Below are 27,272 nucleotides of genomic sequence, written 5' to 3' on the forward strand. Positions count from 1 at the left end.
CCTTTTTCCGATTCCAGGATAAATTATATCTGCAAACTTCTGGAGTCGTGGTGGGCGCCACTTTTGCCTCAACCCTTGCCAACATCTTTATGATTGCATTCGAGAACAAATGGTTAGCGATGTCCCCGTTCCGTGCCAACATCTTTTTATGGCGACGTTATATTGACGATGTTTTCACGCTATGGAACGGCAGCATAGCAGGGTTGAAAGCATTTCACGGATGGTTGAATGGTTGTCATTCTAGGATACAATTTACAATGACGTTCTCAAGAACCAGTATCCATTTTCTTGATGTGGAGGTAGTGATATCGCAGCGCAAGTTCCTTACAAAAGTATTCACGAAACCCACGAACAGAAATACTATACTGGAATATAGTAATTGCCACCCTAAAGCGTTAAGGGACAGTCTCCCCGTTTCACAACTTTTACGCTTTAGTCGGATTTTAAATCACAAGCCCACAATTTTAACAGGAATTTGGCACAGCGTAAGTACCCACAGAAAACCTTGAGGAAAGCATATACCCGTGCCAAATACAACAGGGGTTTGCTCTTACAACCAAAGCAGTGTGAGGCAACAACTGATCCTGTGATGACTTTTGTCATGAGGTTTGCACGGGGTGGAGAGAAAGCAGCTTATATCATTAGGCAACATTGGGATGTGATGAAATCTCATCCCTTATTTAGGCAGCACCGGATAAGAACTGCATTTTCATGGTCAAAAATTTTAAAGGAGATATTGAGCCCCGCAGAATTACCCGGCGGGGAACTACAACAGGCCGTACTGTAAAACGTGTACTTCTACTATTGAAGCCGACAGTTTTAAACACAGGACGTATCAGCTTAGACATCACACCACCTGCCGTACTCCGTACATTGTATATTATATCATCTGCCCGTGTGACAAAGTATACATTGGGAAAATCGAGCAGATCTCTGAACGCCAGGATGACTGGACACCGGTCCCGGATTACAGCACGGAATATAGGAGCACCGTTGGTGCAGCACTGCATTCAAAACAATCATCCAGTTGATACCCTGAAATGTATGGTGATTGATCATGTTATTCCAACTTCCAGGGGAGGAGACAGGAACAGGAAATTACTCCAGCAGGAGACATTCTGGATTTATCATCTAGACACCCTGGAACCGAAGGGGCTGAACACATACATCCATTGGGGATGTTTTATGTGAGGCACTTTCGCAGACGACGCAGATAGTGCCGGGAACTGAAAACCGGATATGGTTGGTACCGGCACCACCTATAAAACGCAGTTGTTATTACATTGTAAGGGCTGTGAGCCATGAGTAATGATGTTATATTTATGCTAGAGCATGATACCAGACAGATGCACTGACGGATGTGTACTTAATTTTTCCAGGTCCAGAGTGCGCTCATCCCTTGAGAAAGCCACATAGTGCGAAACAGGCACTTGTCGGGGCAATACCAGCACCTGGACACACAGATAAGTGTTGATTTCACCCACTTTGTTGCAATGAGATGTTAAGCACAGCCGTGGCATTTTGTGCACCGCCTGATACTCGATCCGAAATGGGAGTTATTGGATGTCTTGGAATATGTAAAGGAAATTGTGACACATATAAGACATAAGACACTCAAAGAAATATTTGAAACTTGATAAAAAAAGTAAATAAGTAAAAATAATAATACAAAAAAAAATCAAAAAAACAGGAAAGGGGATAGTCGATGAATACAACTGTAGCAAAAACAAGGGTTCTTCTACATTGGTGTTACATCACAAAAAATAACCCGGCGACCATATGAGACCTTCCCTCTAGACCACTGTGTCATATGTATTTATTTAGAAGACACTAGATATTTCTGTTGGAAATTCTACTATTATTTGTATTGTAGATGTTTGGATAGGCAGGCTATAAATGTACTAAATAAATAAAAGTGCTCTGCACACTGGGGAAAACTCTCTCCTTTTATCTGCCAGCTTTGATAAACATCCCTGAAAAAGGAGCACTTTCTCCCCTCATATCTCAATTCTTTTCTATTTTTAGATTAAACACATTACCACTAGCTTGATATTCTCATTGCTGGTTCCTTTAAATAGGACAAGGTTTGCTTTTATATTGCAGCCTTATTGCTCGACTTGTGTACCTGACTTACTAGGTTATTCAATTACTGTATCAGTATTCTGCTGCAATGTTCATTTCTTTGTTATGTTTCTAACAATACATTTAAAAAAAAAAACTTCACAATCACAACACAAAGATGCATATGTCCAGTTTCTTCAGATCTTAATGATGGACCTGCTCCAAACACACCCCTGTGTAGTTAGTACCTGGCAAGACCAGTCAGCCAATGCCCAAGTGCACAGACGTCTAGGTCCAGGATGGATTCTGGTAAGCCCAAACCTTAAACTGCTCCTCTATGCTCGGCCTATGTATTGGCCTGCTTATCTGACATTGCTGCCTGGATGTCCAACCGCCACCTGAAACTGAACATGGCCAAGACCGAGCTCATCGTCTTTCCACCAAAACCCACTTCTCCTCTTCCTCCACTCTCTATCTCTGTCGATAACACCCTCATCCTTCCCGTCTCATCTGCCCGCAACCTCAGAGTCATCCTCGACTCCTCCCTCTCCTTCTCTGCGCATATCCAGCAGGCAGCCAAGACCTGTCGCTTCTTTCTTTTTAACATCAGCAAAATTCGCCCTTTCCTCTCTGAGCACACCACCCAAACTCTCACCCACTCTCTCATTACCTCTCGCCTCGACTACTGCAACCTACTCCTCACTGGCCTCCCACTTAACCATCTATCCCCCCTTCAATCCATTCAGAACTCTGCTGCACGTCTTATATTCCGCTCATATCACCCCTCTCCTCAGGTCACTTCACTGGCTTCCGATCAGATACCACATACTGTTCAACCTTCTCCTTCTTACCTACAAATGCACTCAGTCTGCAGCCCCTCAATACCTCTCTACCCTCATCTCCCCTTACGTTCCCACCCGAAACCTCCGCTCACAGGACAAATCCCTCCTCTCAGTACCCTTCTCCACCACCGCCAACTCCAGACTCCGCCCTTTCTGCCTTGCCTCACCCTATGCCTGGAATAAACTTCCTGAGCCTGTACGCCAAGCCCCCTCCTTACCCATCTTCAAATCTTTACTCAAAGCCCACCTCTTCAATGTTGCTTTCGGCACCTAACCTTTATACCTATTCAGGAAATCTAGACTGCCCCAATTTGACTGTCTGTACATTTGTCCTTTAGATTGTAAGCTCCTTCAGCAGGGACCGTCCTTCTATGTTAAACTGTATGGCACTGCATAACCCTAGTAGCGCTTTAGAAATGTTAAGTAGTAGTAGTATGCTCAATTTTCCAGCTCGTCAGTGTGTTAAGAGAGCCAATTTTGCTATGTTTGTGAACACACCTATAAGCTCCTCTTCAATGTGACACTTATTGTTCCAACATGTCCATGAAACTAAAAAGGTCCCCAGAGGTCTGAGACACCGACCCCAACTGATCAGAGATTTTACCAAAATTCACCTCTACAGCAAGCTTCCTAATCAAGACTTCTCCCATTACGAGCACAAGGTTGAAAGCCATAGACTTTACCATCATGTTTTTGTGGGGCGAGGAGTATTTTTATCTTTCCATGCCACCTTATTTAATCAAAGCATTGGAAGCGATGATCTCCATCTGTCTATATACTCTCTCAGGGAACCAACTGATAAAAAGAACTCCAAAAGCACCAAGATTCTCATCAATGGCTTCAGACCAAGGAATGGCTCTCAGAACATCCAAGAATCACGCCCTTCCCTACTCACCACATTGTGACCCTGCCCCACACAATTTTATGAGAGCTGTTTTCCACATGAAACAGAGGATTTGCAAAGAGAAAATGCTTTACAAAATTACCCCTCACTTGTGACTACTGAGCAATGGCTGAGACCATCTCCTCACCCTTGTACTTAGGGGCTATAACGTTGCCTCTGCAGCATCTCCAGCAGCAAAAGTGGGGCCCAGAAATCTAACCCAAATCTTGGGCTAGATTTCTTCAGAAGTCTTCAAAATGGCAGTAGGCAAAGTTCACCACTAAGCCATCAACCCAGTCCAAGATGCAGTCTTTTAACTAACACCATGCTAGGCCTCTTGGAAGAAGTTATTAAGATCCATAGCGGTAAAGCCATTCCCAGTCATGGATTCCCAGCCCAAGCAGTAAGAAGAAATGCAGGAGAGGAGAGATATGAGAGAGACATTTACATACATAAGCAATGTAAATACACAGGAGGTTCTGGAGCAAGGGGTGGGGGGTGTGGGATGAAGGTGAAAGGGACACATAAGTATTGCCATACTGGGACAGCCCGAAGGCCCTTCAAGCCTAGCATCCTGTTTCCAACAGTGGCCAATCCAGGTCACAAGTACCTGGCAAGATCCCAAAACAGTAGTAACCTGAGGAAATATTTCTTCACAGAAAGGGTAGTAAATTTGTGAAACAGACTCCCAGTGGAAGTGGTAGAGATGAAAACCGTATCAATTCAAGAGAGCTTGGGACAAGTACATAGAATCTCTAAAGCAGTGATACGGAGAATAGATAGCATGGATGGGCAGACTGGATGAGCCATATGGTCTTTATCTGCCAACATTTTTCTCTGTTTTTAGGTAATGTTCCCCCTTCCTACCTAGCTAATAGTTGATAAGGTTAATAAATGCTTATTCTGTTTATGCAGATCATCCTCTTTTCAATAGAGTAAAGAATCATGGATTGAATATACTGCCTTTTTGCGAAACAACCAAAGCAGTTTATATTTAATTATATGCAGGTACTTTCTTTGACCCTAGTGGGCTCACAGTCTAGAATTTTGTACCTGGGGCAATGGAGAGTTAGACAACTTGCCCAAGGTCACAAGGAGCCACAGTGGGAATTAAACCAAATTCCCCAGGATCTCAAGCCACTGATCTAAGCTACTCCTATACGCCTGAGTAGTTGATCAGGTTGGTTAAATGATTGCATTTTTATAAAGTAAAGTGGGGAAGAAGGGACTTAGAGCCTGGGTGAATGTTGTGCCCAGCCAGAGGAAATAATTAATTGTTTTATGACATTTGCTGTCCCTGCCTAATAGCTATTTCATCCCAGGGCATCTGCTCTTTCCCAGCACAGGTGTGGCTTCCCAGATGACAGAACCGGTTGGCACCAGCAGCCCACAGCACTACTATCTTCATAGGTACCTGCTTATCCAAATCCAGTAGGTGTATTTTGACCAGTCCTGGCTTTTAACGACCAACAACCCTATCCTGATGCATTACGGCATCTGCAGCACTAATTTCAATAGCTAAAATCAGAGACTACAAGTACCAGGCTGCATTGGAGAAGTAATAAGAAAACCAAGACTAGTTTAAAATAATCCTACTAGACCTGGGTAAGCTGGCAGCCATTAGGATAGCAGTATCGTCCATCTGTGGTCTGCAGTCAACCAGTTGCGTCATGTGGAAGGGAAGCCGAACTTACCTGTCTGTGTCTCCAGCCACGCTTCCAGTTTACTAAACAAGCCGCTCCGCGATCCCTGTTGCTCTATGTTCATTGTGATCTTGCTTTATCACACCCAGTTGTTACTGCACGGAGAGCAGAGGCTACACAAAGCTCAGGATGCGTTCTTCCTATATAACTAATGTGACATATTTTGAGGGTAGTAACTAAAACAACGTGACTGCCATACCATTCACTCCCCTTCTCCCACATCGCCACGCGCCGGCCCCCATTCATTCTCTTACCCTCTGGCCCAGCTTCCTGCAGCTCCTCCCGCCTCAGCCCGGCTCGTTCCGCCGCTGCCAACACCTTCAGACACTGCGGACTCCCGCAGCTCACGAACAGCTTCATGTTCCCCGAACCGGCACTACTACCACCACCTCGACTCCGCACAGCTGATGCAACCACTCACCAAGACCGGGACGTACGTAGGGCAGTGCACGCCGGAACATGTAATTCTGCTGCAGCGGGCTGTCTTTCAATTCCGGACTACAGCTCCCACAACCACAAGGCACTCTAGGGGCATGCTCAGAAGCAAGGAAGTTGAAGAACGCAGGAAATGGGATGACGTCAAAAGATTGAAGCCAATTTGGTTAATCGCTGTTTCCCATTCGCTGCGCGCAGTCGTTATTTAGTACTGTCAAAACAAAGCAAGCAAACCTATGAGCTGCTGCACCCTCATTGTCGTTCTTTCTTGTTGGTGGTATTTTTTATTTAATCTCATTTATATTTTCAAACATGCCGGCTTGTCCAGCATACGGATGTACAGGAAATGTAATAACGGAATAACTTTTCATAGGTAGAGTAGTAATTTGTTATAAATCGTAATAAGGCTGATTTTAGGAACGAACACCCTAGCACGTGTTGTATTCGTGCAGACATATTTTTTTTCTCTCCTGGTAAAGGGCCACTAAAACAGACAACATGTTATGAGAATGAGGTGCTCAACATTTAGAGTTTGTATCTATTTATTTACTTATTACTGACATTTATATCCAACATTAAACATGAAATAGGTTGAAGCCTGGGCACATTTAAAAGCTTTTTTTTTTCCCTGTGGCCTAGATCAACAGAGAAAGATGGTTTGTGGGAACTTGCTCCTTTTGTTTTGTGGAATGCAGTGGTATATTATAAAAATGCACTTAATATTGTTTATTACTACTATTTATAAGAGAGATATTAAATAATGTATATAGATGTATCCTGGGAATAAAGATGGCTAAGGGAAAGCATTGACAATTTGCTGATGCTGTATGACTTGCTGATTGGTAAACCCGAATATCAAATGAAATTCCTGTGTGCCTTTAAAGTAAACCAAGATAATTTGGAATTATTTTTGGGAAAATTTGGTGTCTCGGGGGGGGGGGGGGGTAGTATCAACAACACATCAGCTAGGCAGTTCATTGCTGCTTATAGAAAAATGCTAGTGCATAATGATCTGCAAGATATTCTCCGAGGTAATTGCCTGCCTCTGAAAACTGTTCCTATTTTAACTGTATCAAGTAATTACATAGCCGAAGTAACACCCTCAGCATCAGTCCTTAACAATTTTACCAGTAGAGACAGTCTCATTGATCCTGTTAAAAGTGTAATACCACTCCATGATTACACCTATATCCCAAGACCTGACCATCTGTTCAGAAAAAAATCGTTGTATATATTGCTGGATTTGTTGTTTTTTAAGTTGCAAACATCTCTACATTGTGAACCCTGCATAAATGCTTTGAGTGATGATAGTGGCAGCAAACTGTTCATTGATAAAACAGTAAAGGTGGCCTTATTTATCTCTCAACAGATGTTATTGAAATTTATATGAAGTGTGAAAATTTTTTGGGATGCTGTGTCTCCAATCCAGCTAGCCCAGCAGTTTCCCTTTCTGGAGTTTCTTGTTTTGAAATAGTGCAGTCAATAGTGTTCCCAGTTTTGTCAGGTCCCATGTATGAATATGATCCAGTAGGAAATCATGTGCTTTTGTTAATTAAAGCTGTGATAGAAAAATATTTTCAAGTCCGATTTTATTAGCAGGCAAACAATACACCACCAAAATACAAAATAGCAAGCAGCACAGTATTAGTCGCCAAGTTCATACAAGGATAATTATTTTCAGTGGAAAATAAATCTGTTGGCTGCCTGCTATGTGAATATTCCATCACTGTTTCATTATTGCCACCAAGTATTACATATGTAAGGCATGTGCCTTAAACATAGATTGTTTAAATTTGTTTATATAGACCTTAAATGCACATGGTATTGCTTGTTAAACCCAAAGGCAAAACCTAAGGGTGGTTAAACAATTTGGTATACACCGAGGCATATTTTCAAAGCACTTTGGGAGGCTAAGTTCCATAGGTTTCTATGGAACTTTGGGAGGCTAAGTGCTTTGAAAATAAGCCTCACTGTGTTGTTTATGACTTTACTTGTTTTGTACTGCTGTGGGTCCTGCTGATCTGTAATTAGATTGTAAGCTCTGTCGAGCAGGGACTGTCTCTTCATGTTCAAGTGTACAGTGCTGCTTATGTCTAGTAGCGCTATAGAAATGTTAAGTAGTAGTAGTACATCTGTTGTGCTATTTTGGCAGGTGGAAACAGTCAGATGGGGAGGGAGGGAAGTACTGGAGGGGAAGGATTCTTGGGGTATGTTCTCTGTAAAAGTTTATATTGTGCCATGGTGGATGGTTCACTGGTTTTTCTTGTTCTGTAATGAAGCTTATCAACCAACATGTTTTGCTTTTAATAAAAAATAAGTTTTGGATGTTACTGAATTCTATTATTCTGCCTCACTGTATTTTCAGTTTTGGCACAGTATAAGCCATCACAAGAACAAAATATAAGAAAACCAATGGACTGCATTAGGGGCTTATAGCCCATTTAGTTATAAAATGAGAGCTATGTATGAAACAAAATATTTATTTTTATTATTTTGACTTATAAAACCCCTTGTCCCTGAAACATGCTCAAACCACAGAATAATCCATTTGTGTATCTAAAATGAAAATTTCTACAAAAGAGATGAGGTGAAGATGTGATTCCATGTTTACTTCCCATTTAATTTCAGTCTATTCCATCTTTATAACACCAGGCTTCCCAAGGCAGGTTACAACAACAGTTAAGATGAACCCATCAGGAAACAGGATATCCTCACTGAAATTTAGCCATCTGTATTGTATAGAACAGTGTAGAAAAATTAGCACAAAGTACAGAGTTTATAAGTGCTGTTTCTCTACCAGCTGCAATAATTTTTTAAGCTGTTTTAGTGATGCTCCATTTTTATTTCATGGTATTTGTGAAGCTTTCAAAGAAATTAAAAAGCTGTCAAGTTTTTAAAAAAATCTTTTGTCCTCCACCTTTTAAGGCCACAGCTTTTGACTTTTTACAGATGGACCACCCACAGGCAGTCCCTTATTTCTAATAATCTTTGGCTATTGTTTTGGGTGAACTAAAACGGCGTCAAGCTCCGCCTACTGGCTTCAGCCCGTATAATGGACCCATCTCCTGTTTTTTTCAACCTCCTTGTTCAGAGGTATACCCTTTTCAGGTACTGCCCCGAGATTTGGTGCTTTTTGGAAGTTGGTTTGCGGAACTACCAAGGACTTGCTTTGCATCGGGTAGCTTTAAGTGTCCTTTTCCACAGCCCCTTCCTAGTAGTGCAATCTGGTACCTGCAATACAGATTTCCTATGGAAGAAGCAGTGACTACACAGACCATAATGCACTGGAATGCAAGATCAAAAGCCAGGACTGGAATTCAAGATTCCCTGCTTCAGAAGCGGAGTCATATGCTACTTCTGCAGCACTTCTCCCGTCTTTTAGTGACTTGAGCCATTAATAAAGAGCTTTCAGTCAAGCTTACTGCTGCTGCTTGGCATTCTGTGGCTAGAACCAGGGAATTCATATATGACTGGCTGCAAGTGACACTTCTGGTTGATGCTAAGTTCCACCCACTCCCTTCCGTCTGCAGTTAGCAAAAGTTAGAATGCTTTGTCTGTGTTCGGAAGGTCTAAGAAACCCTTCATCATGAAGAAAGTCATCAGAAAACAACCACTGAGGTAAGAAATATAAGATGTATTAAAAATATAGCTATTAGAAATTTTTAAAAAAAGAAGTATACCATCAGAAAAAAAATAGGCTAGGAATTGCACTTGTTTCATCCGTGCCTGTGGTCTGACGAGTGTACTGCAGAGATAAAATGTTTAAAATTAAGAATATTCTTGACTATTTTAATATCCATTTATAAGATACACTGATTCTATGCACAGAGCACACTATAGAACCATATTTTAAGAATAAAGATATGTTAGATTTTTCAAAAGCAGAAATAGATTAGTGCCTGGAAAAAAAAGAATATGGTTTTGCTGATGAATTAACAGCTAGTAAAACCACAAGGACACGTCTTAAAATAAAGCCTATGATATTTATAAAAGAGTGTGATGGCTGTGAATTGTTTCGGTGTATGAAGTATTGATTTAATTGGGCAAATGAATGGTTGTTAAGACCCAGAGGAGACCAGAATTAGTAGAGTTTGGTAACATTCAGAAGCCTGGTTATTTTGTTTTCTTTTAAATCTGTTATTGTAGTTTAAAAGCTGTCATCAAAATGACATTTAATAGGCAGTACTTGGGTGAGTAGGCACAAAAAAATTTATATGTATAAAGACTGCAGCTTATAAACCACAGGAAATCATCTACCCTAAGCGTTCACATGTAAGGAGGGATGGACGGAAGAAAAAAAAAAAAGTAAAGACGAGTGAGATAGAGATAACAACAGAAAGGCAAAAGACCTGATAAAGAAACAAGGGCAGGAAGGAGGAAAAAGGTAAAAGAAGAAAAACTGTACACACGAAAATATAGTTGTAGACGGAGGAGGTATGGGTTAAAAAAATAATTAACCCAATTAATAATCTTAAGAGGGTTTCTTGGGTATTTTTCCTTTTTCTTAATTGTTTTAATCTCTCCTCTGTTGTTGTGGGCTTTTTCATTCCATGTTAGAAGTATTTCTGGGCTTCATTTCCTAATTTTGATGTGCCTTTTTTTTTTTTCAATCCTTGCAAACAAAAATTGAATTTTTAATAGTAATAGGTGATACCTTTTTTTTGTATTGGGCTAACTTAGGGACCCTTTTACTAACTAACCCACGCTAAAAAGTGGCCGGTGCAGTGGCCACTTCTAGCACGGCGCTGAAATGGTTACATTTATGTATTTTTCTTTAATGGACATGGGTCATTCCATGTCAAGTGGTCTGGTGGTCCCTGTGCGACCATCACAGATCTCGATGAAATTTTCTGTGAACATTCATACATGTCCCCAATGAACGTTGGTAAAGTTTTACGTTTGCCGATGCAATACTTGCTGAGATATAGTAATCTGTTTGACTCCATACTGCAGCCTTCGCGCAGGGACCACCAGACCACTTGACATGGAATGACCCACATGCTAATTTTCCTTACTGACCCCTAGGGCCCTGTTTACTAAGCCGTGCTGTACATGCACTAGCATTTTTAGCGCACATTAATGTTAGAGACACCCATAGGAATATATGAGTGTCTTCTAGCGTTAGCACGCACAAAGTTTTAGTGTGTGCTAAAAACTCTAGCGCGCCTTAGTAAACACAGCCCCTATTTCACAGGTGCTAAGGGCTCCCGTGCTAACCCCATGGTAATCGAGCAGCACACAGCAATGTGCTCGCTTTACCCAATTAGTGCAGGGCATGCATACTTGCCACCCATAATCGCACCTCTCATGCTGAAAATAAAAAGTATTTTTCAGCACGAGATTACTGCTTGCTGATGGGCACACTACAGCAGGATGTCTTAGCGCGGCCTGTGGCAGCAGGGCTGCGAGAGGGGGGGCAGGGGGGACAAAATTCCCCGGGCCTCCAAGGGGGGCCTGGTGCCGGGGTCTCTCTCTTTCTCCTGCTCCCAGGCCGCCGGTGCTGCAGTCCCCGGTCTCACCTGCCTACCCTCGGCTCCATGATAGCCCCCCTCCATCCGCCATTGTGACCGGGCCCCCTGCATTCAAATCGGCAGCGCCTCATCTCCATGTGAAAGCGGCAGATCGCCTCATTTCGGGCCCTCCTTCACTGTACCCCGCCCTTGCACAAACAGGAAGTGATGAGGGCGGGACATAGTGAGGGAAGGCCCGAAGGGAGGCGATCTGCCGCTTTCACACGGAGGTGAGGCGCTGCCGATTTGAATGCAGGGGGCCTGGTCACGGTGGCAGACGGAGGGGGGCTGTCGATGGGGGTGGGCGGGTGGAGACTGGGGACTGCGGTGCCGGCAGCCTGAAAGCAGGAGAGGGAGGCAACAGTGGTAGGGATTGGGGGGGTGGCGGTGGCGGGGGTCCCGGGGACGGCCTTGCCCCGGGCCCTGCTCAGTCTCTCGGCGGCCCTGTGTGGCAGTGCTTTTTGCCACATGGCAGGCACATTCTAGTGGCTACTGCTTCTTAGTAAAAGGGCCCCGTAATATATGACCTACAACTTTTTTCTTGACCCATATTTCCACATGTCCAAGTGGACTGACACAGCATCCACATTTCTTTGCTCAAGAAAACACAGAAAACAGTGTAACTGAGAATCACGTAATAAGAACTGAAACCAATAAGCACATATTAGAGTGTAGGAATGGCTTAGAGCAGTGGGTTGCGGACCTAGGGAACCGGGATCAATTCCCTCTGTAGCTCTGTGTGACCTTGGGCAAGTCATTTAGCCCTCCATTGCCACAGGTAAAAATATAATACTACATTGTAAGTCCATTAGGGAAAATACCAGTACCTGAAAAAGAAAACTGTAAATGACTTAGATCTAGGCGGTATATAAATACTGAAAATAATAAAATAATAAAATGCCCCCTTTTCTTTACTGTTGTGCAAAGCTGAAATCCAGTTTCGGAGTCTGACTGACGTCGTCATAACGTGCTGCGACGTCAGACTCCGAAACTGGATTTCAGCTTTGCACAACAGCAGCAACATGTCGGCCACGCAGAAGACGAAGATAGAAGAAAGTTAAAGAAGATCTCGGGTCGGCTGGCGGGGGTTGGAGTCCCCCGCCAGCTGAAGAAATATTTTTAAAGGTAGGACTCGGAGGAGGAAGCGGATCTCGGCTGGCGGGGGTTGGGGTCCCCCGCCAGCAAAAGTAAGCGACGAAGGGGAGGGTTGACGGCGGTAGGGGGGCCAGGGCGAAATCTGCGGGGGCCCAGGCCCCTGTGGCCCCACGCAGATACGCCCCTGCATCCAAGTGCAGTTTTTCTCCTCTCTTCCCTTTCCCTCATCTCCATCCATGTGCATCTTCTTCTTTTTTCTTTCCTCCCCTCCATCCATGTCCAGCATTTCTCCTCTCTTCCCTCCCCTATATCCATCCATGTCCAGCAATTCTCCTCTCCCCTCTCCTCCATCCAAGTCCAGCATTTCTCTTCTCCCCGCCAACCCCTCCATCTATTCTCCTCTATCTCCTGCTCTCCTCTCCATCCATTTCCAGCAACTCTCCTTTCTTCCCTGCCCTCCCATCCATGTGCATCTCCTTCCCCTCTCTTCACTCCCCTCCATCCATGTCCAGCATGTCTCCTGTCTCCCCTGCCCTCCCCTCCTATGTCAAGTGATTCTCCTCTGCCCCCTGTCATCCCCTGCTATCCATGTCCAGCGATTCTTCTCTGCCCCCTGTCCTCCCATGCCATCCATGTCCACCCCTCCCATCCATGTCCAGCAATTCTCTTTTCCCTGCCCTCCCCTCTCATGCATGTCCAGCAATTCTCTCTTCCCTGCCCTCTCCTCCATGTCCAGCGATTCTCCTTTCTCCCCTGCCCTTCCATCGATGTCCAGCAATTCTCTCTTCCCTGCCCTCCCCTCCCATCCATGCCCAGTGATTCTCTTCTCTCCCCTCCATGTCCAGCAGTTCTCTCTTCCATGCCCTTCCCTCCATGTCCAGCAATTCTCTCTTCCCTGCCCTCCCCTCCCATTCATGTCCAGCAATTCTCTCTTCCCTCTCCTCCCCTCCATGTCCAGCAATTCTCTTCTCTCCCCTCCATGTCCAGCAATTCTCTCTTCCCTACCCTCCCTTCCCATCCATGTCCAGCGATTCTCTTCTCTCCCCTCCATATCCAGCAATTCTCTCTTCCCTGCCCTCCCCTCCCATCCTATCGATGTCCAGCAATTCTCTCTTCCCTGCCCTCCCCTCCCATCGATGTCCAGCGATTCTTCTTCCCCCAGCCCGTCCTCCTTCTCCACTGCCTGCCAGCGAAGTGATAGGCTGCCAACGTCGGACTCAGCAGCGCGAACGGTGCAACGATTGAGAGAGGCTGGCAGCTTTGGAGCTTCCCTCTGCGAGTCCCGCCTACGTTGTTTCAACTTCCTGTTTCTGCATAGGCGGGACTCGCAGAGGGAAGCTCCGATGCTGCCAGCCTCTCTCAATCGCTGCCTGCACCGTTCACGCTGCCGAGTCCAACGTAGTAGTAAGTAGGGGAGTGAGAGGAAGGGTGCAGGACTCGCTGGGGGGAAAAAAGGTGTCGGTACAAAAAAAGCCCTGCCAATACATAAACATCACATTGCATTATCTTTCATTTTATTTCCATGCCTTCAAATGGACTAACACGACAACCGCAACAATTTTATCCATATGAGAGGAAATCTATAACTTAGAAACCATGCTAGACGTAGCCTGCTTGAAGGATACTTAATGGAAATCTGCACAGAAGCAGATTTCCATAATGGCCCCCTCTACTTGGCTGAAGATATTTGTGTTTGGAAACATCTAAGTAGGCTTCCACACTGTCAAGAACAGAAGCCCATTACCATAATCTTATATTCCTAGATCACCATTTGCACATGCTATTCATATTTATTTCACTTTGACAGGGTTCATAAGCAAGTGTTTCCCTTTCTTTACCCGTTTGTGCCACACAAATCTGGGATTACAAGAGCTTTCCAGTGTTTTGAAATCACAAGCCAGGCAGGGTTCTATGAATTCTTAACTCCTGCTGGATTTCAGTTTATACAAATAATCCAACATTTATGACTCATTTCCAGCTGAGTATTAATCATTTTCAGGGCTGGAAAAATCCTGGGTGTTGCATTCCAGAACTGCCCCCTGTTGCTGGTTCTCTCTCCCTTCCTTTTGAGTGAGAGGGGAAGGAAAAGAGGATGATGAAAGGGGAAGTGGGAATGGGCTGGTTGGGGAGAGGGTTGGAAGAAGGAGAAAAGTGCAAGGGAAAATAAGCAACATAAAAATAGAAAAAAAAATAAGGACTACATTTTTTCCCTCTGGACCCTAAAACCTTTAAGGGCAATTGCAGAAATTGTGACCTAAATATAGGCGCCAACAGTGTGCATGAATAATAGAATAATAGCTCTTACACACTAGATTGGGAGCGCTAATTGGCAAAGTGCTAGACGGTATTCAATAGAAATAGAGGATGGCACAAACCAAAACCGTAGGGATGTAAAAAAAAGTCCTTTAATAAAAGAACCAGTGACTGGACCCGACATGGTCTGTGTTTCGGTAGAAAACCACCTGCTTCAGGGATCACAATACAACTTTCTAAGCACAGTAACAATCGGGGAAACCAAGTGCAGAGCAGGAATTCAGCTAACACATCCGGTAGTAAACTCGGACAGACACAGTAGTGTGGAATAAACCAGCAGCAATTCATTGCTGCTGGTTTTTCACACACTACTGTGTCCCAGAAGTGTAACCAGGCTGAGGGTGCGGGGGAGCGGACAGCAGACTGTTGATGGTGCCAACAAATATTTTAAACAAGAGATTGCGTGAAAAATAGGCGCCTTTGCTGTTGGAAGTCCATTTGGGGGTAGCGGCTGCTCCCCTGGCGACCCACCTAGCTACGCCTCTGCTGTGTCCGTATTAGGTCCGGTCGCTGGTGCTTTTATTAAAGGAGCTTTTTACATCCTTACAAGTAGTTTTGGTTTGTGGCATCCTCTACTTCTACTGTTTTCTTTAATTTTTAGGTAGAGGCATCTACCTGTTTGTGCGTGTTGCTCCTTTTAGATGCTATTCTATAACATACATGCCAAAATCGCTTACCCCCAGATTCTATATATTGCACCCAAATTTCCATGCCCAGAGATGCGTGCGCAAATAAATTGACTAATGAGCTTAGAATCGTCAATAATTGGGTGCTAACAACCCATTATTGATAATATTGGCAGTCTTAAAAACTTGTGCACGCATAATCCATAAGCGGTGAAGTGATTCAGTGTTTGTGGAGCAAGAATTCTAAGGTTTGAATTGGAGCCTTATGAACCAAGTCTTCACGAGACCTGAATAGGGACGGGTCCGAGACATTCCAGCATTACATCTGTGGATTATAAGCATGAATATAATGGAAGAGTAATTAGATCTAACCAGTGCCAGAGGATTTGGGACACTAAATAAGAACATTTGGATCAGAAAAGGAACACTGGAATATGGACTGATATAAGAACTATTTCATTATTTTTCAAGCTTTGTGTTATGTCTTATTCTTGGACTTGTGTATAGCTTGGGTGGGTAGTAGGTTGAGAAGTATCAGACTAAAATCATGGGATTAAAGGATGAATGAGTGATTATGTGTATGAAGGATTTGAGGAAAATAGGTTTAGATTTTTCATGGTAAAACCTGATTTATAATAAAGATGTGCAAGAGATTGTAAGAACTTGAAAATAAATATTTTTTGTAAGCAATTTTAAAGCAATTTAAAATTCTATAGTGGTTACTGAGTAATGAAATGTGCTATTCTATGAGGGGCACAGCGTATCAGAAAAGGGGGCATTCCAGAAAGTTGCACGTGAATTTACAGAATTTGCCCAAAGCGTGCCTAAGTTGGGCGCTGGTACTTACACCTGGCTTTCAGCAGGCGTAAGTACGATGCCCAAAAGTTAGGCGCAGGATCCGTGTGGAATGTTATTTTACAAAGGGTGTGCTCTCTTTTGAAAATGGCTCTTTGCGCTCAATTGTTTTGGTGCCATTTATTGCATTCTCTCCATGGCGCATAAGTGTGAGAGGGCACAAACATGGGTGGAATGTGGGCAGGTTACGGGATTGTCTGTGATACCCGTGTAACTTATAGAATATTATAAGTTGTGCACCCTTCAGGGCACAATTAGACGCTAACAGTTACAACTGCCATTAGCTTGGCGCTTAACTTTAGAAGCTCCACTGCCCAGTTACACTAGTATTCTAGAACAATCGTGGTGCCAAAAAGCCATTATAGGTGCTAAGCATATGGCATTGAGGCGCCTAAATCTTGGCACCAATGTATTGAATTGCCACCCTTGGTGCCCTGACTTTTCTATTTTTCTATCCTGGTAACTTTATTGCTTCCCAATATAAATATACTTTGAATTTAGGGTAGTCGCACTCTCTCGCCTTTTTACCAGTACATAGATATTTCTGCTCTTCATAGACCTGAGTACCAAAATACATTAAAAGGGATTACTGTCAAGAATAGGACTTTCCTTTTGGATGCTATTATACTTAACATGTTATAATATCTAATAATAATAATAATAATAAAAAGGAATGGGGCATAGGCGCCCCGTATAAGAGGCTTGGGGAGGCTAAGCCTCCACAGCCCAACCGTGACCTTCCCCTGGCTGCTGCTCCCCCAAACGCAGGGCTGGCACAGCACTGCAGCCAGGCAGCTCTCCGGTGGTCCCTCCTTCCTTCCTGCCCTCAGCTCCCCGATCGGCAGCCCTCCTCCATTCCTCGTTCATCCCTCCTGCCCCCCGCACGCACGTACGTGAGTGAGTGTGTTTAACCCTTTTACTCTGCATGGCAGCAACGTCAGTGAAGAAGAAGGCACTGCAGGCTCACCTCTAGCTTCTCTCTTCCCTCTTCACACAGTGTCCCGCCTTCTGCGATGATGCATTTCCTGTTTCTGCGAGGGTGGGGCACTGTGTGAAGAGGGAAGGGAGAAGATGTAGACGAGCCTGCAGTGCCTTCTTCTTCACTGATGTTGCTGCCACGGAGAGTAAAAGGGTTAAACGTTCGGGGGGGGGGGCAGGAAGGAACGGAAAGGAGGGCTGTCGGGGAGCTGAGGGAGGGCAGGGAGAATCACTGGACATGGATGGGAGGGGAGGGCAGGGGGAGAGCAGAGATCGCTGGACAGGAGAGGAGGGGAGGGCAGGGGAGAGAGGAGAATTGCTGGACATGGATGGAGGGGGCAGGGGAGAGAGGAAATTTGAAGGAGATGGATGGAGGAGAGGGCAGGGGAGATTGGAGAGTTGCTGGACATGGATGGATGGAGGGGAGGACAGGGGAGAGAGGAGAATTGCTGGACATGGATGGGTGGAGGGGGCAGGGGAGAAACCAAATTTGCTGGATATGGATGGATGGAGAAGAGGGCAGGGGAGAATGGAATGTTGCTGGACAAGGATGGATGGAGGGGAGGGCAGAGGAGAGAGGACAATTGCTGGACATGGATGGATGAATGGGGGCAAGGGAGAGAGGAAATTTGCTGTATATGGGTGGATGGAGGAGAGGGTAGGGGAGAATGGAGAGTTCCTGGACATGGATGCAGGGGAGGGTGGGGGAAAGAGAAGAATTGCTGGACATGGATTGATGGAGGGGAAAGGGGAGAGAGGAAATTTGCTGGATATGGATGGATAGAGGAGAGGGCAAGGGAGAATGGAGAGTTGCTGGACATGGATGGATGGATGGATGGAAGGGAGGGCAGAGGAGAGGAGAATTGCTGGACATGGATGGATGAATGGGGGCAGGGGAGAGAGGAAATTTGCTGGATATGGGTGGATGGAGGAGAGGGCAGGGGAGAATGGAGAGTTGTTGGACATGGATGGATGGAGGGGAGGGAAGTCATGAAGGAGATGCACATGGATGGAGGGGAGGGAAGAGAGGAGAAATACTGGACATGGATGGAGTGGAGGGCAGGGAAGAGAGGAGAAATGTTGGATAAGGATGGAGGGAAGGAAAGACAAAGGAAGGAGATGCAAACAGATGGAGGGGAAGGGAGAGAGGAAAAATGCTGGACATGGATGGAGGGAAGGAAAGACAGAGCAAGTAGATGCACATGGATGAAGGGGAGGGGAGTCAGGAGAAATGCTGGATATGGATGGAGGGAAAACTGCTGAATTTAAGGGCTGCTTCGGAACACTTTGAGGGCAGATACTGAAAATTGAGGAAGGATAGGGACAGGGCTACAGATCGTAGACAGGACGCATAAGGACACAGAAGGATGGTGGACATGGTGAGAGAAAAAATATCAAATGGAAAGAAGACACTGCATAAAACAGAAGACACTAGGACCAAAGTGAATAGAAAAACTAAATGATCAGACAACAAAGGTAGAAAAAAGTATTTTATTCATAATTTATTAATTGGAATATGTCAGCTTTTGGAAATGAACTTCTTGCCACACTGTCCTCACTTGGGTTCCAGGGCTCTGTCCTCTCCTGGTTCTCCTCTTATCTCTCCCACTGTACCTTCAGAGTACATTCTCATGGTTCTTCCTCCACTTCCATCCCACTCTCTGTTGGAGCTCCTCAGGGATCTGTCCTTGGTCCCCTTCTTTTTTCAATCTACACCTCTTCCCTGGGCTCCCTGATCTCATCTCACGGTTTCCAATATCATCTTTATGCCGATGACACCCAGCTTTCTCTCTCCACACCAGACATCACTGCTGAAACCCAGGCCAAGGTATCGGCCTGCTTATCTGACATTGCTGCCTGGATGTCCAACCGCCACCTGAAACTGAACATGGCCAAGACCGAGCTTATTGTTTTCCCACCCAAACCCACTTCTCCTCTCCCTCCACTCTCTATCTCAGTTGATAACACCCTCATCCTCCCCGTCTCATCTGCCCGCAACCTCGGAGTCATCTTCGACTCCTCCCTCTCTGCGCATATCCAGCAGATAGCCAAGACCTGTTGCTTCTTCCTCTATAACATTAGCAAAATTCGCCCTTTCCTCTCCGAGCACACCACCCGAACTCTCATCCACTCTCTCATTACCTCTCGCCTTGACTACTGCAACCTACTCCTCACTGGCCTCCCACTTAGCCATCTATCCCCCCTTCTGTCCGTTCAGAACTCTGCTGCACGTCTTATCTTCCGCCTGGACCGATATACTCATATCATCCCCCTCCTCAAGTCACTGCACTGGCTTCCGATTAGGTACCGCATACAGTTCAAGCTTCTCCTACTAACCTACAAATGCACTCGATCTGCAGCCCCCCTCATTACCTCTCTACCCTCATCTCCCCCTACGTTCCTACCCGTAACCTCCGCTCTCAAGACAAATCCCTCCTTTCAGTACCCTTCTCCACCACCGCCAACTCCAGGCTCCGCCCTTTCTGCCTCGCCTCACCCCATGCTTGGAATAAACTCCCTGAGCCCATTCGCCAGGCCCCCTCCCTGCCCATCTTCAAATCCTTGCTCAAAGCCCACCTCTTCAATGTCGCCTTCATCATCTAACCACCATACCTCTATTCAGGAAATCTAGACTGCCCCAACTTGACATTTTGTCCTTTAGATTGTAAGCTCCATTGAGAAGGGACTGTCCTTCTTTGTTAAACTGTACAGCGCTACGTAACCCTAGTAGCGCTCTAGAAATGTTAAGTAGTAGTAGTAGTAACCTAGAAATCACTTGAGATAATTTGAGAGCAGGAGACTCGCCCAGAGGCGGTTGTGACCTAGTCAGTGGGAGGAGGGTGCTAGTGTAGAGCACAAGCAGAAGGGTGCCATTGGAGCCGTTGGAGCCGACTCTGTGGGTGCTGTGGGTACTTGAGAAAATTCCTTGTATGTGTCCAGGGAGGGGTTATTTTCATTGAGCTTAGCACCCCCAATAATTTTGAAAAGTTGGCGCATATGGCAGGTGCAGGTGGACCTGAGCTGTGTTGGAGATAGACCGTATTAGTGGCCGCGGGGTAACCCCAGGTGAGTGGCTAGGCATTTCATGACATGCGCCAAATAGGAATATAAGAAAAGCCATGCTGAGTCAGACCAAGGTCCATCAAGCCATGCATCCTGACTCCGATGGTGGTCAGTCTGGGTTATAAGTACCTGGCACATCCCAAAAAGCAGATCTGTTTCACATTGTTTATTTCTAGGGATAAACAATTACTCTCCCCCAAGTCTGCCTAGCTAACAATTTTTTATAGACTTTTTCTCCAAGAACTTGTTCAGTCCTCCTTGGAATCCAACTGTGTTGGTCTCCTTGACCACATCCTCCAGCAAAAGATTCTACAGCTTAATTATACACTATTAAATAAAGAAAAATCTATGATTCATTTTCAGTCTGCTGCCATTAGTTTTTTTTTTTTAATGTTTATTTATATATTTTAACATACACTTCAAAGTATATTGCTGTAGTTTACATATAAACAATCCCATATCCCCTCCCCCCTCCCTCCCTTCCCCAACTCCCTGCCCGTATGTCTCTTCTATTTTCATTCTGCAATAGTCCCAACACTGCTGCACCCGTGGTTAAGTTTATGATGTATTTCGGTCCTTGCACTTTTAGTGGCGTTCAGAGCCGCGGTGTCATCAGTTGGGGCGCATCAAGGTCGATCCCGGCTCGATGCCTCCACTCTTTGTACTTATCCCAGATTTTTAAGAACTGGGCTAATTGTCCATTCTTTATCGCCGTCAGTTTAGACATTTGGTAGAAGTAGTCCATTTTATATATCACCTTCATTACTGGGGGAGTCGATTGTTGCTTCCATGCAGATGCCACCGCTATCTTGCTCGCTGCCAAAAACATGGAGGCCAATCGATGTAGAGGTTTCGAAAGTCCTGTGGGTCGAAAGTGTAGTATGCAATGGTCCACTGTCAGTGGATACTCTTTGCCCAGTATTTGTTTAAGCATGTCCAACAGTTCTCTCCAGTATCTTTGTATTTTTGGGCACGTCCACCAGATGTGTAGCATGTCTCCCTTCATTGTACATCCCCTCCAGCATTGATTCGACGCTTCTGGTATCATTTTGGCTAGTCTGTCCGGGGTGTAGTACCAGCGATATAGTATTTTATATCCATTCTCTATAATGGCACTACTCACAGAGCTACTTAACAAGAAGCCCCATGCCTTCTCCCAGCTGTGTATATCATGTCTAGTATCTGTGTCTTGTTCCCATCTCTGTGTGTATTTCAATATGGGGGTTCTATGTGCTAATAGTGCTGCATATATTCGTGTTATACATCCCTTGGTGCTACTCCCACCCATTGCCCGTTCCAACTCTGTTTCCTCCCCCTGCAACTCTGCCCTCGCTTTTCGAAGAATATAATTTCTAATTCTGGAGTAGTAAATTAAATGTTGTGGTTGAAGATCATATTCCTCCTGCAGCTCCTCATAGGAACGTACTACCCCCTCTTCCCATATTTGTCCTAGCTGTTTTAGCCCTCTCTGTTCCCATTGTTTATACACTGTATCTCCCTCTTCCCACGCAAAACCTGGTGCTCCCCTAATGTGCATCTTTCGGAAATATGTTCTATTTGGGCAAAACTGCTGACGTATCGTGTTCCAGGTCAGGAGTGGTGATTGTATTGCTATTGGCAGAAGTGCCGCCATTGCTCTAATGCGCTTTCTAGGTTGCCAGAGCAGCATGGCTGGTTGATGCATACCCACCCACTGTTTTTCTATCTGAAGCCATGGTTTTGTTTCAGCGTTAACCCAAGTTACCAGTATCCTCTGCTGTGCTGCTTGATAATATCGATAATAATCTGGTACTCCCATACCCCCTTTTTTTTTGATTAATAGAGCATTTCCGCTCGAACTCGCGGCGGCTTATGCTTCCATATATATGCAAATGTTTTACGCTTTAGTTGTCAGAAAAATTTATTGGGGATCGGTAGTGGCAGTGCTATGAAGAGATATAATATCTTGGGTAAGATCATCATTTTTATCGCTTGTATTCTGCCTATCCATGATAGCTCCAATCCCTCCCATCGATCTAGGTCTTTGAATAGCTCCCGCATTTTAGGGGGAAAGTTCGCTTCATATATATCCGATAATTTGGGTGTAAGATTGACTCCCAAATATCGCAATGAGCGAGTTGCCCATCGCAGTGGGTATTGCTGTTTTATGGCCTTGGTAGCTTCTCCGGACAGGTTCAGGCCCATTAGTTCTGATTTAGTCATATTTATTTTAAACCCTGCTATTTTCCCAAATTGCTGCAGAGTTTGTGTTATGCCCTCCATGGAACCCTGGGGATTTGTCACAGTAAGCAAGATATCATCTGCGAATAACATGATTTTATGTGTCTTTTGTCCGATGCGGACGCCTTGTATCTTGGGGTGTAATCGAATATCCTGGGCTAGGGGTTCCAATGTTAGGGCAAAAAGCAGAGGTGACAGGGCGCATCCCTGTCGTGTCCCTCTCTCCAGTGTAAAGGTTTCAGAGCATTCCCCATTAATAATCAGAGCCGCTAGTGGTTGTTTATATAATTGTCTTATCCATGCTATAAAGCTGCCTGTTATCCCCATTTTCTTTAGTACTTCAAACATGTAGGGCCAGTGAACTCTATCGAACGCTTTTTCGGCGTCAAGTGACAGAAGTACCGCTGGTTGCTGCGTGCTATTGATCTCCTGTATAAGATGTATGGCTCTTCTTATGTTATCAAATGTCTGTCTACCCTCTATAAACCCCGTTTGGTCATCTCGTACTAGTTGCTGCATAAACATCTGTAGGCGCTTAGCCAGAATCTTCGTAAAGATTTTGTAATCTGTGTTTAATAACGATATTGGGCGGTATGAACCGCAGTGTTTCGGGTCTTTCCCCGGCTTTAGCAGTATAATTATATGTGCCAGCCTCCACGAGTAGGGCAGTTTTTCCTGATGCTCAATCCCATTTAAAACTTGGGTCAGTAAGGGGGCTAATAGATTTCTAAAGCTCTTATAAAATTTATTCGTAAACCCGTCTGGCCCTGGCGCTTTTCCGTTTGGTAGGTTAGTGATGGCCCACTCTATCTCTTTTAGTTCTATCGGCGCCGAGAGTATGGCGCTTTGGTCTGGGGTGATTTGGGGGAGCTCTACCTTTTCCAGGTAAGTCTGTGTTGTTTGAGGGTCTGCGTGAATCTCATTTCTATACAAGTGTTTATAGAAATCCATAAAGGCCCGGCTAATTTCCTTAGTTGTGGTTAATCTTTGCCCTGTGCTTTCTTCTATTGTATGAATATGATTTTTGCTTTTATGCTGCTTCAGTTTATATGCTAATAATCGGGACGCTTTATTACCAAATTCAAAATGGCTTTGTTGAGTTTTTTGCAAGGTTTCCGCCACTTCTGCTAGCTGGAGTTCCCTAAGTTCCAGTTGTACCTGGTGGCATCTCTCCGCTGCGTTAGTGGGCGGATTTCCATTGGCCATTGTTGTTTGCAGTGTTTCTAGTTCTACATGTAATTGTTGTGTTTTTGCTTGCTTCTGTCGATTCCTATGGGCCTGCAGTGATATTATTTGACTTCTTAGGACTGCTTTTAGGCCCTCCCATACTATCTCATCTCCTACTTCCCCCTTATCATTTTCGCTAATGTAGTGTTTTATATCTTCTTCTAATTGTTTTATAACATTTTGGTCTGCTAGCATACTATCATCCATGCGCCATGTCGGGGGGGGGGGGGGCAGTCTATTAGTTGCACTTTTTAGTTGTAAGGTTAGCGGGGCGTGATCCGACCACGTTCTATTCTGTATTTGAATTGTTTGCACCTGTTGCAGTACAGCTCGCCCTCCTAGCCATAAATCTATTCTGGAGTATGATGCATGTACTGCTGAGTAATATGTGTAACTACGAGATGTGGGGTTATAATGCCTCCATATATCTATCATCTGCCATTTGGATAAAAACGAATGTAGTTTAGCTCGATCTGTTCGTGCATATCGTATCCCCTGTGTGGAATTATCCATTGATGGGTGGGGCGTTAGGTTAAAATCCCCTCCAATCAGTAATTCTCCCTCTATGTATTTTGCTATAAGTTCCGATAGTTCCTCATAGAAGGAGCCCTGATGTTCATTTGGGGCATAGATGTTTAGCAAGGTAAAGACCTCTGTCCCCAAGCTTATTATCAGTAATATATATCGGCCATCTCTATCTCTCACCACTCTCCGCACCTGCCACATATATCTGTGTGTCAGTGCTATCAGTACCCCCTTTTTTTTGTTCTCTTTGTGACTAGATGCAAAATATATATCCTTATACCACCCATGTCTACATAGCTTTTCATGTTTTGGTAGCAAATGCGTTTCTTGCGTAAAAATTATATCTGCCCTGAGACGCATTGCCTCCTTAAAAAGGAGTTGGCGTTTTGCCGGGGAGTTTAAGCCCTTCACATTGATAGTGAGTAAGTCAATAGTACCCATCATGTCCTTCTTTGTTAGTTTCTGCCATATCCTCTCCTTCTCTGTTACTCTCGCAACCCCTCTGCCTCAAAAGACCATATCTATCTTGGTGCAGCAGTATCGGTGAATATTTCCCCCCTCTATCCCCATGTATCCCACTCCCATGACCGTTATCACCTGTCATATTTGGATCAGGTGTGTTGGGGTAAAATGTGACCGTCCCGTGTCCCTCTGCTTACCAGTTAGCTATTTCGTGTACTGTTAGCCCAGTATGTGTTTAAACATAGTTGAACATTTTAAACTCTTCTCTAGTGCGACATTAACACATTAACCTTTATATTCCTGCTTTAACTTAACAGTGGCATTTCAGTTCACTTACTACCTCTCAGTCCTTAGTAGTAGCTATTCTGTGTGCGCCATCGTGCATCTTCCATTGCAATGCCTCTTGGTCGCTAGATTCTGTGTTATCGATTTAAGTTCAAGTAGTCACCCGATCTCCACTTCTCAGTGTAGTATCCGATTGCTGACGCTGTAGCCGTCCTTTTCCTTTTGTCACTCTCTGCCATCTGGGTCTCTCTCTACGCGTTGTCCCCATTTCCCGCCTTGGCGCCATCGTGGAGTGCAGCTCTTTGTCTGGAAATATCAATGCCGCTTCTGCCACCTCTCTGATTTGGTGTAATTTTCCTTCTTTATAGAAGCGCAGGGCGAAGGGGTGACTCCATCTATATTGAATGTTCTGCGTGCGTAAGTATTGAGTGATCGGGCGTAGTTCTGCCCGTCGTCGCAGCGTAGAAGCCGCCAGATCTTGATAAAGTTGAATCTGGTGTGTATCCTATTTGAAATTCGGCTTTTCTCGTGCTGCCTGCATTATTTTCTCTTTCAGCTTATAGTCCACAAAGCAGGCTATCATATCTTTCGGCTGATTATTTCTGGGTGCTCCAAGCGCTCGGTGTGCCCTCTCGATTTGTATCTCCGAGGGGTCTTTATCTATTTGTATTTCCTTTAGGATGGCGCTTGCTATTTGCTGCACTGTATATTCACAATCCGCATATAGGGGAATCTCTGGAATACCTCGGATTCTGATGTTGTGACGTCTACTGCGGTTTTCTATATCCTCCATTTTGTCCCATATTTGTTGGATGTTTTTCCTTTCCTCCGCTTGTTGCTCCGTTACAGATTGCAGCAGTTCGCTTTGGTCATCTAAGCGCTCTTCCGTTTCTGCTACTCGCGTTCCTAATGCAGCAATATCACCTCTGAGATCCGCACCCAACGTGATTAAATCAGAGCGTAGGGCTTTCAGTTCTCCTGTTATTTCTTTTAGCCAGTCTCGAATCTCTAGGATTGGTTCATTTTCGCCCGTTAGCGATTCCTCTTGTGTAAAGAGGATCTGGGATTCCTGCGGTATCTGTTCTTGTTGAACCGGCCGCTCCTCCGCTGGGCCTTCCGCCATGCTGTTTTTCTTTTTTGGTACCGCGGCCTGCTGTGTCGACGCGCTGGATCCCGTATAAGCGAAACCCGCCAGCGAGTGCTTTATTGTTCGAGCTGCCATGCGTTTTTCGATCACCTGATGTTCTGCTATTGTCCGTGATCGCTGATTTTATTGTAGCTTCGCGCTAACTGCTTGTATTTTCCACTTTTCTTCATGGGACAGCCAGAGCTCTTTGCTCAAGCAGCCATCTTGGCTCGGTGACGTCACTTCCCCCCTGCTGCCATTAGTTTAATCGCCAATTGATGGCAAATAATTCAACCAACTTCCACTCGAATCCCACAATGCATCCACTAAAACAGTCTTCTTACGAGATTCAGTGCAGCAGACTATATAGATCTAATTTAATCCATCCCGGAAACCTTCACACATTTATTAGTTTTTTTCACTTTTGGTGACCTCAGCAGTGCTCATTGCTCAAACCAAAAGCATGGCAATGTATTTAGCACCAACTTCCTCATCGGCTCACCCAATTTTATAATTTTCTATTTAATTTTAATAATTTTTAGATTTTAAATTTTACTTATCTCAATATGTCAGACCCAGGGATTTAGTTGCCCGACATGCATGTTTCGCTCTAATATGAGCCGTATCAAGGACATATCCCTATTGTAGGGATGGAAGGGAGAGAAAGAGCAGATAGTGGTTGGAAGGAGCAGAGAGGGCAGACATTGAATGTCAGGGAGAAAGAAGGCAGACAGTGGATGGAAGGGGCAAACAGAGAGAGCGAGAGGGCAGACACTGGATAGAAGGGAAAGAGAGGGCAGACGCTGGATGGACAGGGCAGAAGACAGGGCAGACACTGGATTGCAGGGGCAAGGGGAGAGAGAAGGCAGATGCTGGATGGAAAAGGCAGAGAGGGCAGACGATGGATGGAAGGGAAGAGAAGATGAGGAAAGCAGAAACCAGCAACAACAAAGGTAGATAATAAATGTTTATAAATAGAAAATGGAAATAAGGTCATATTTTTATTTGACTAATTTTAATAGATTTTGAGTAGAGAGGTGTGGTAGCCGTGTTAGTCCACTTT

The 27,272-nt window shown here is 44.7% G+C and overlaps 2 protein-coding genes across 5 annotated transcripts in view; one reads left to right on the forward strand and one right to left on the reverse strand.

The window, feature by feature from the left end:
* MARS1 (methionyl-tRNA synthetase 1) overlaps positions 1 to 5,929 on the reverse strand; it is a 101,472-nt gene extending 95,543 nt beyond the window's left edge. Inside the window, exon 1 of the mRNA XM_030196620.1 lies at positions 5,744 to 5,929. Within this exon, the coding sequence (XP_030052480.1) occupies positions 5,744 to 5,849 (106 nt within the window). The 5' untranslated portion in view covers positions 5,850 to 5,929. The remainder of the gene's footprint in view (positions 1 to 5,743) is intronic.
* Positions 5,930 to 9,392: 3,463 nt separating this feature from the next.
* ARHGAP9 (Rho GTPase activating protein 9) overlaps positions 9,393 to 27,272 on the forward strand; it is a 223,037-nt gene continuing 205,157 nt past the window's right edge. For 2 of the 4 annotated variants that reach the window (XM_030196623.1, XM_030196625.1), the window contains exon 1: positions 9,393 to 9,542. The gene's annotated coding sequence lies outside the window, so the exon portion shown is untranslated. The remainder of the gene's footprint in view (positions 9,543 to 27,272) is intronic. The other 2 variants (XM_030196626.1, XM_030196624.1) reach the window with 1 other exon arrangement.

Source organism: Microcaecilia unicolor, chromosome 3 (assembly GCF_901765095.1).
Source record: "Microcaecilia unicolor chromosome 3, aMicUni1.1, whole genome shotgun sequence".
Classification (NCBI taxonomy): Eukaryota; Metazoa; Chordata; class Amphibia; order Gymnophiona; family Siphonopidae; genus Microcaecilia; species Microcaecilia unicolor.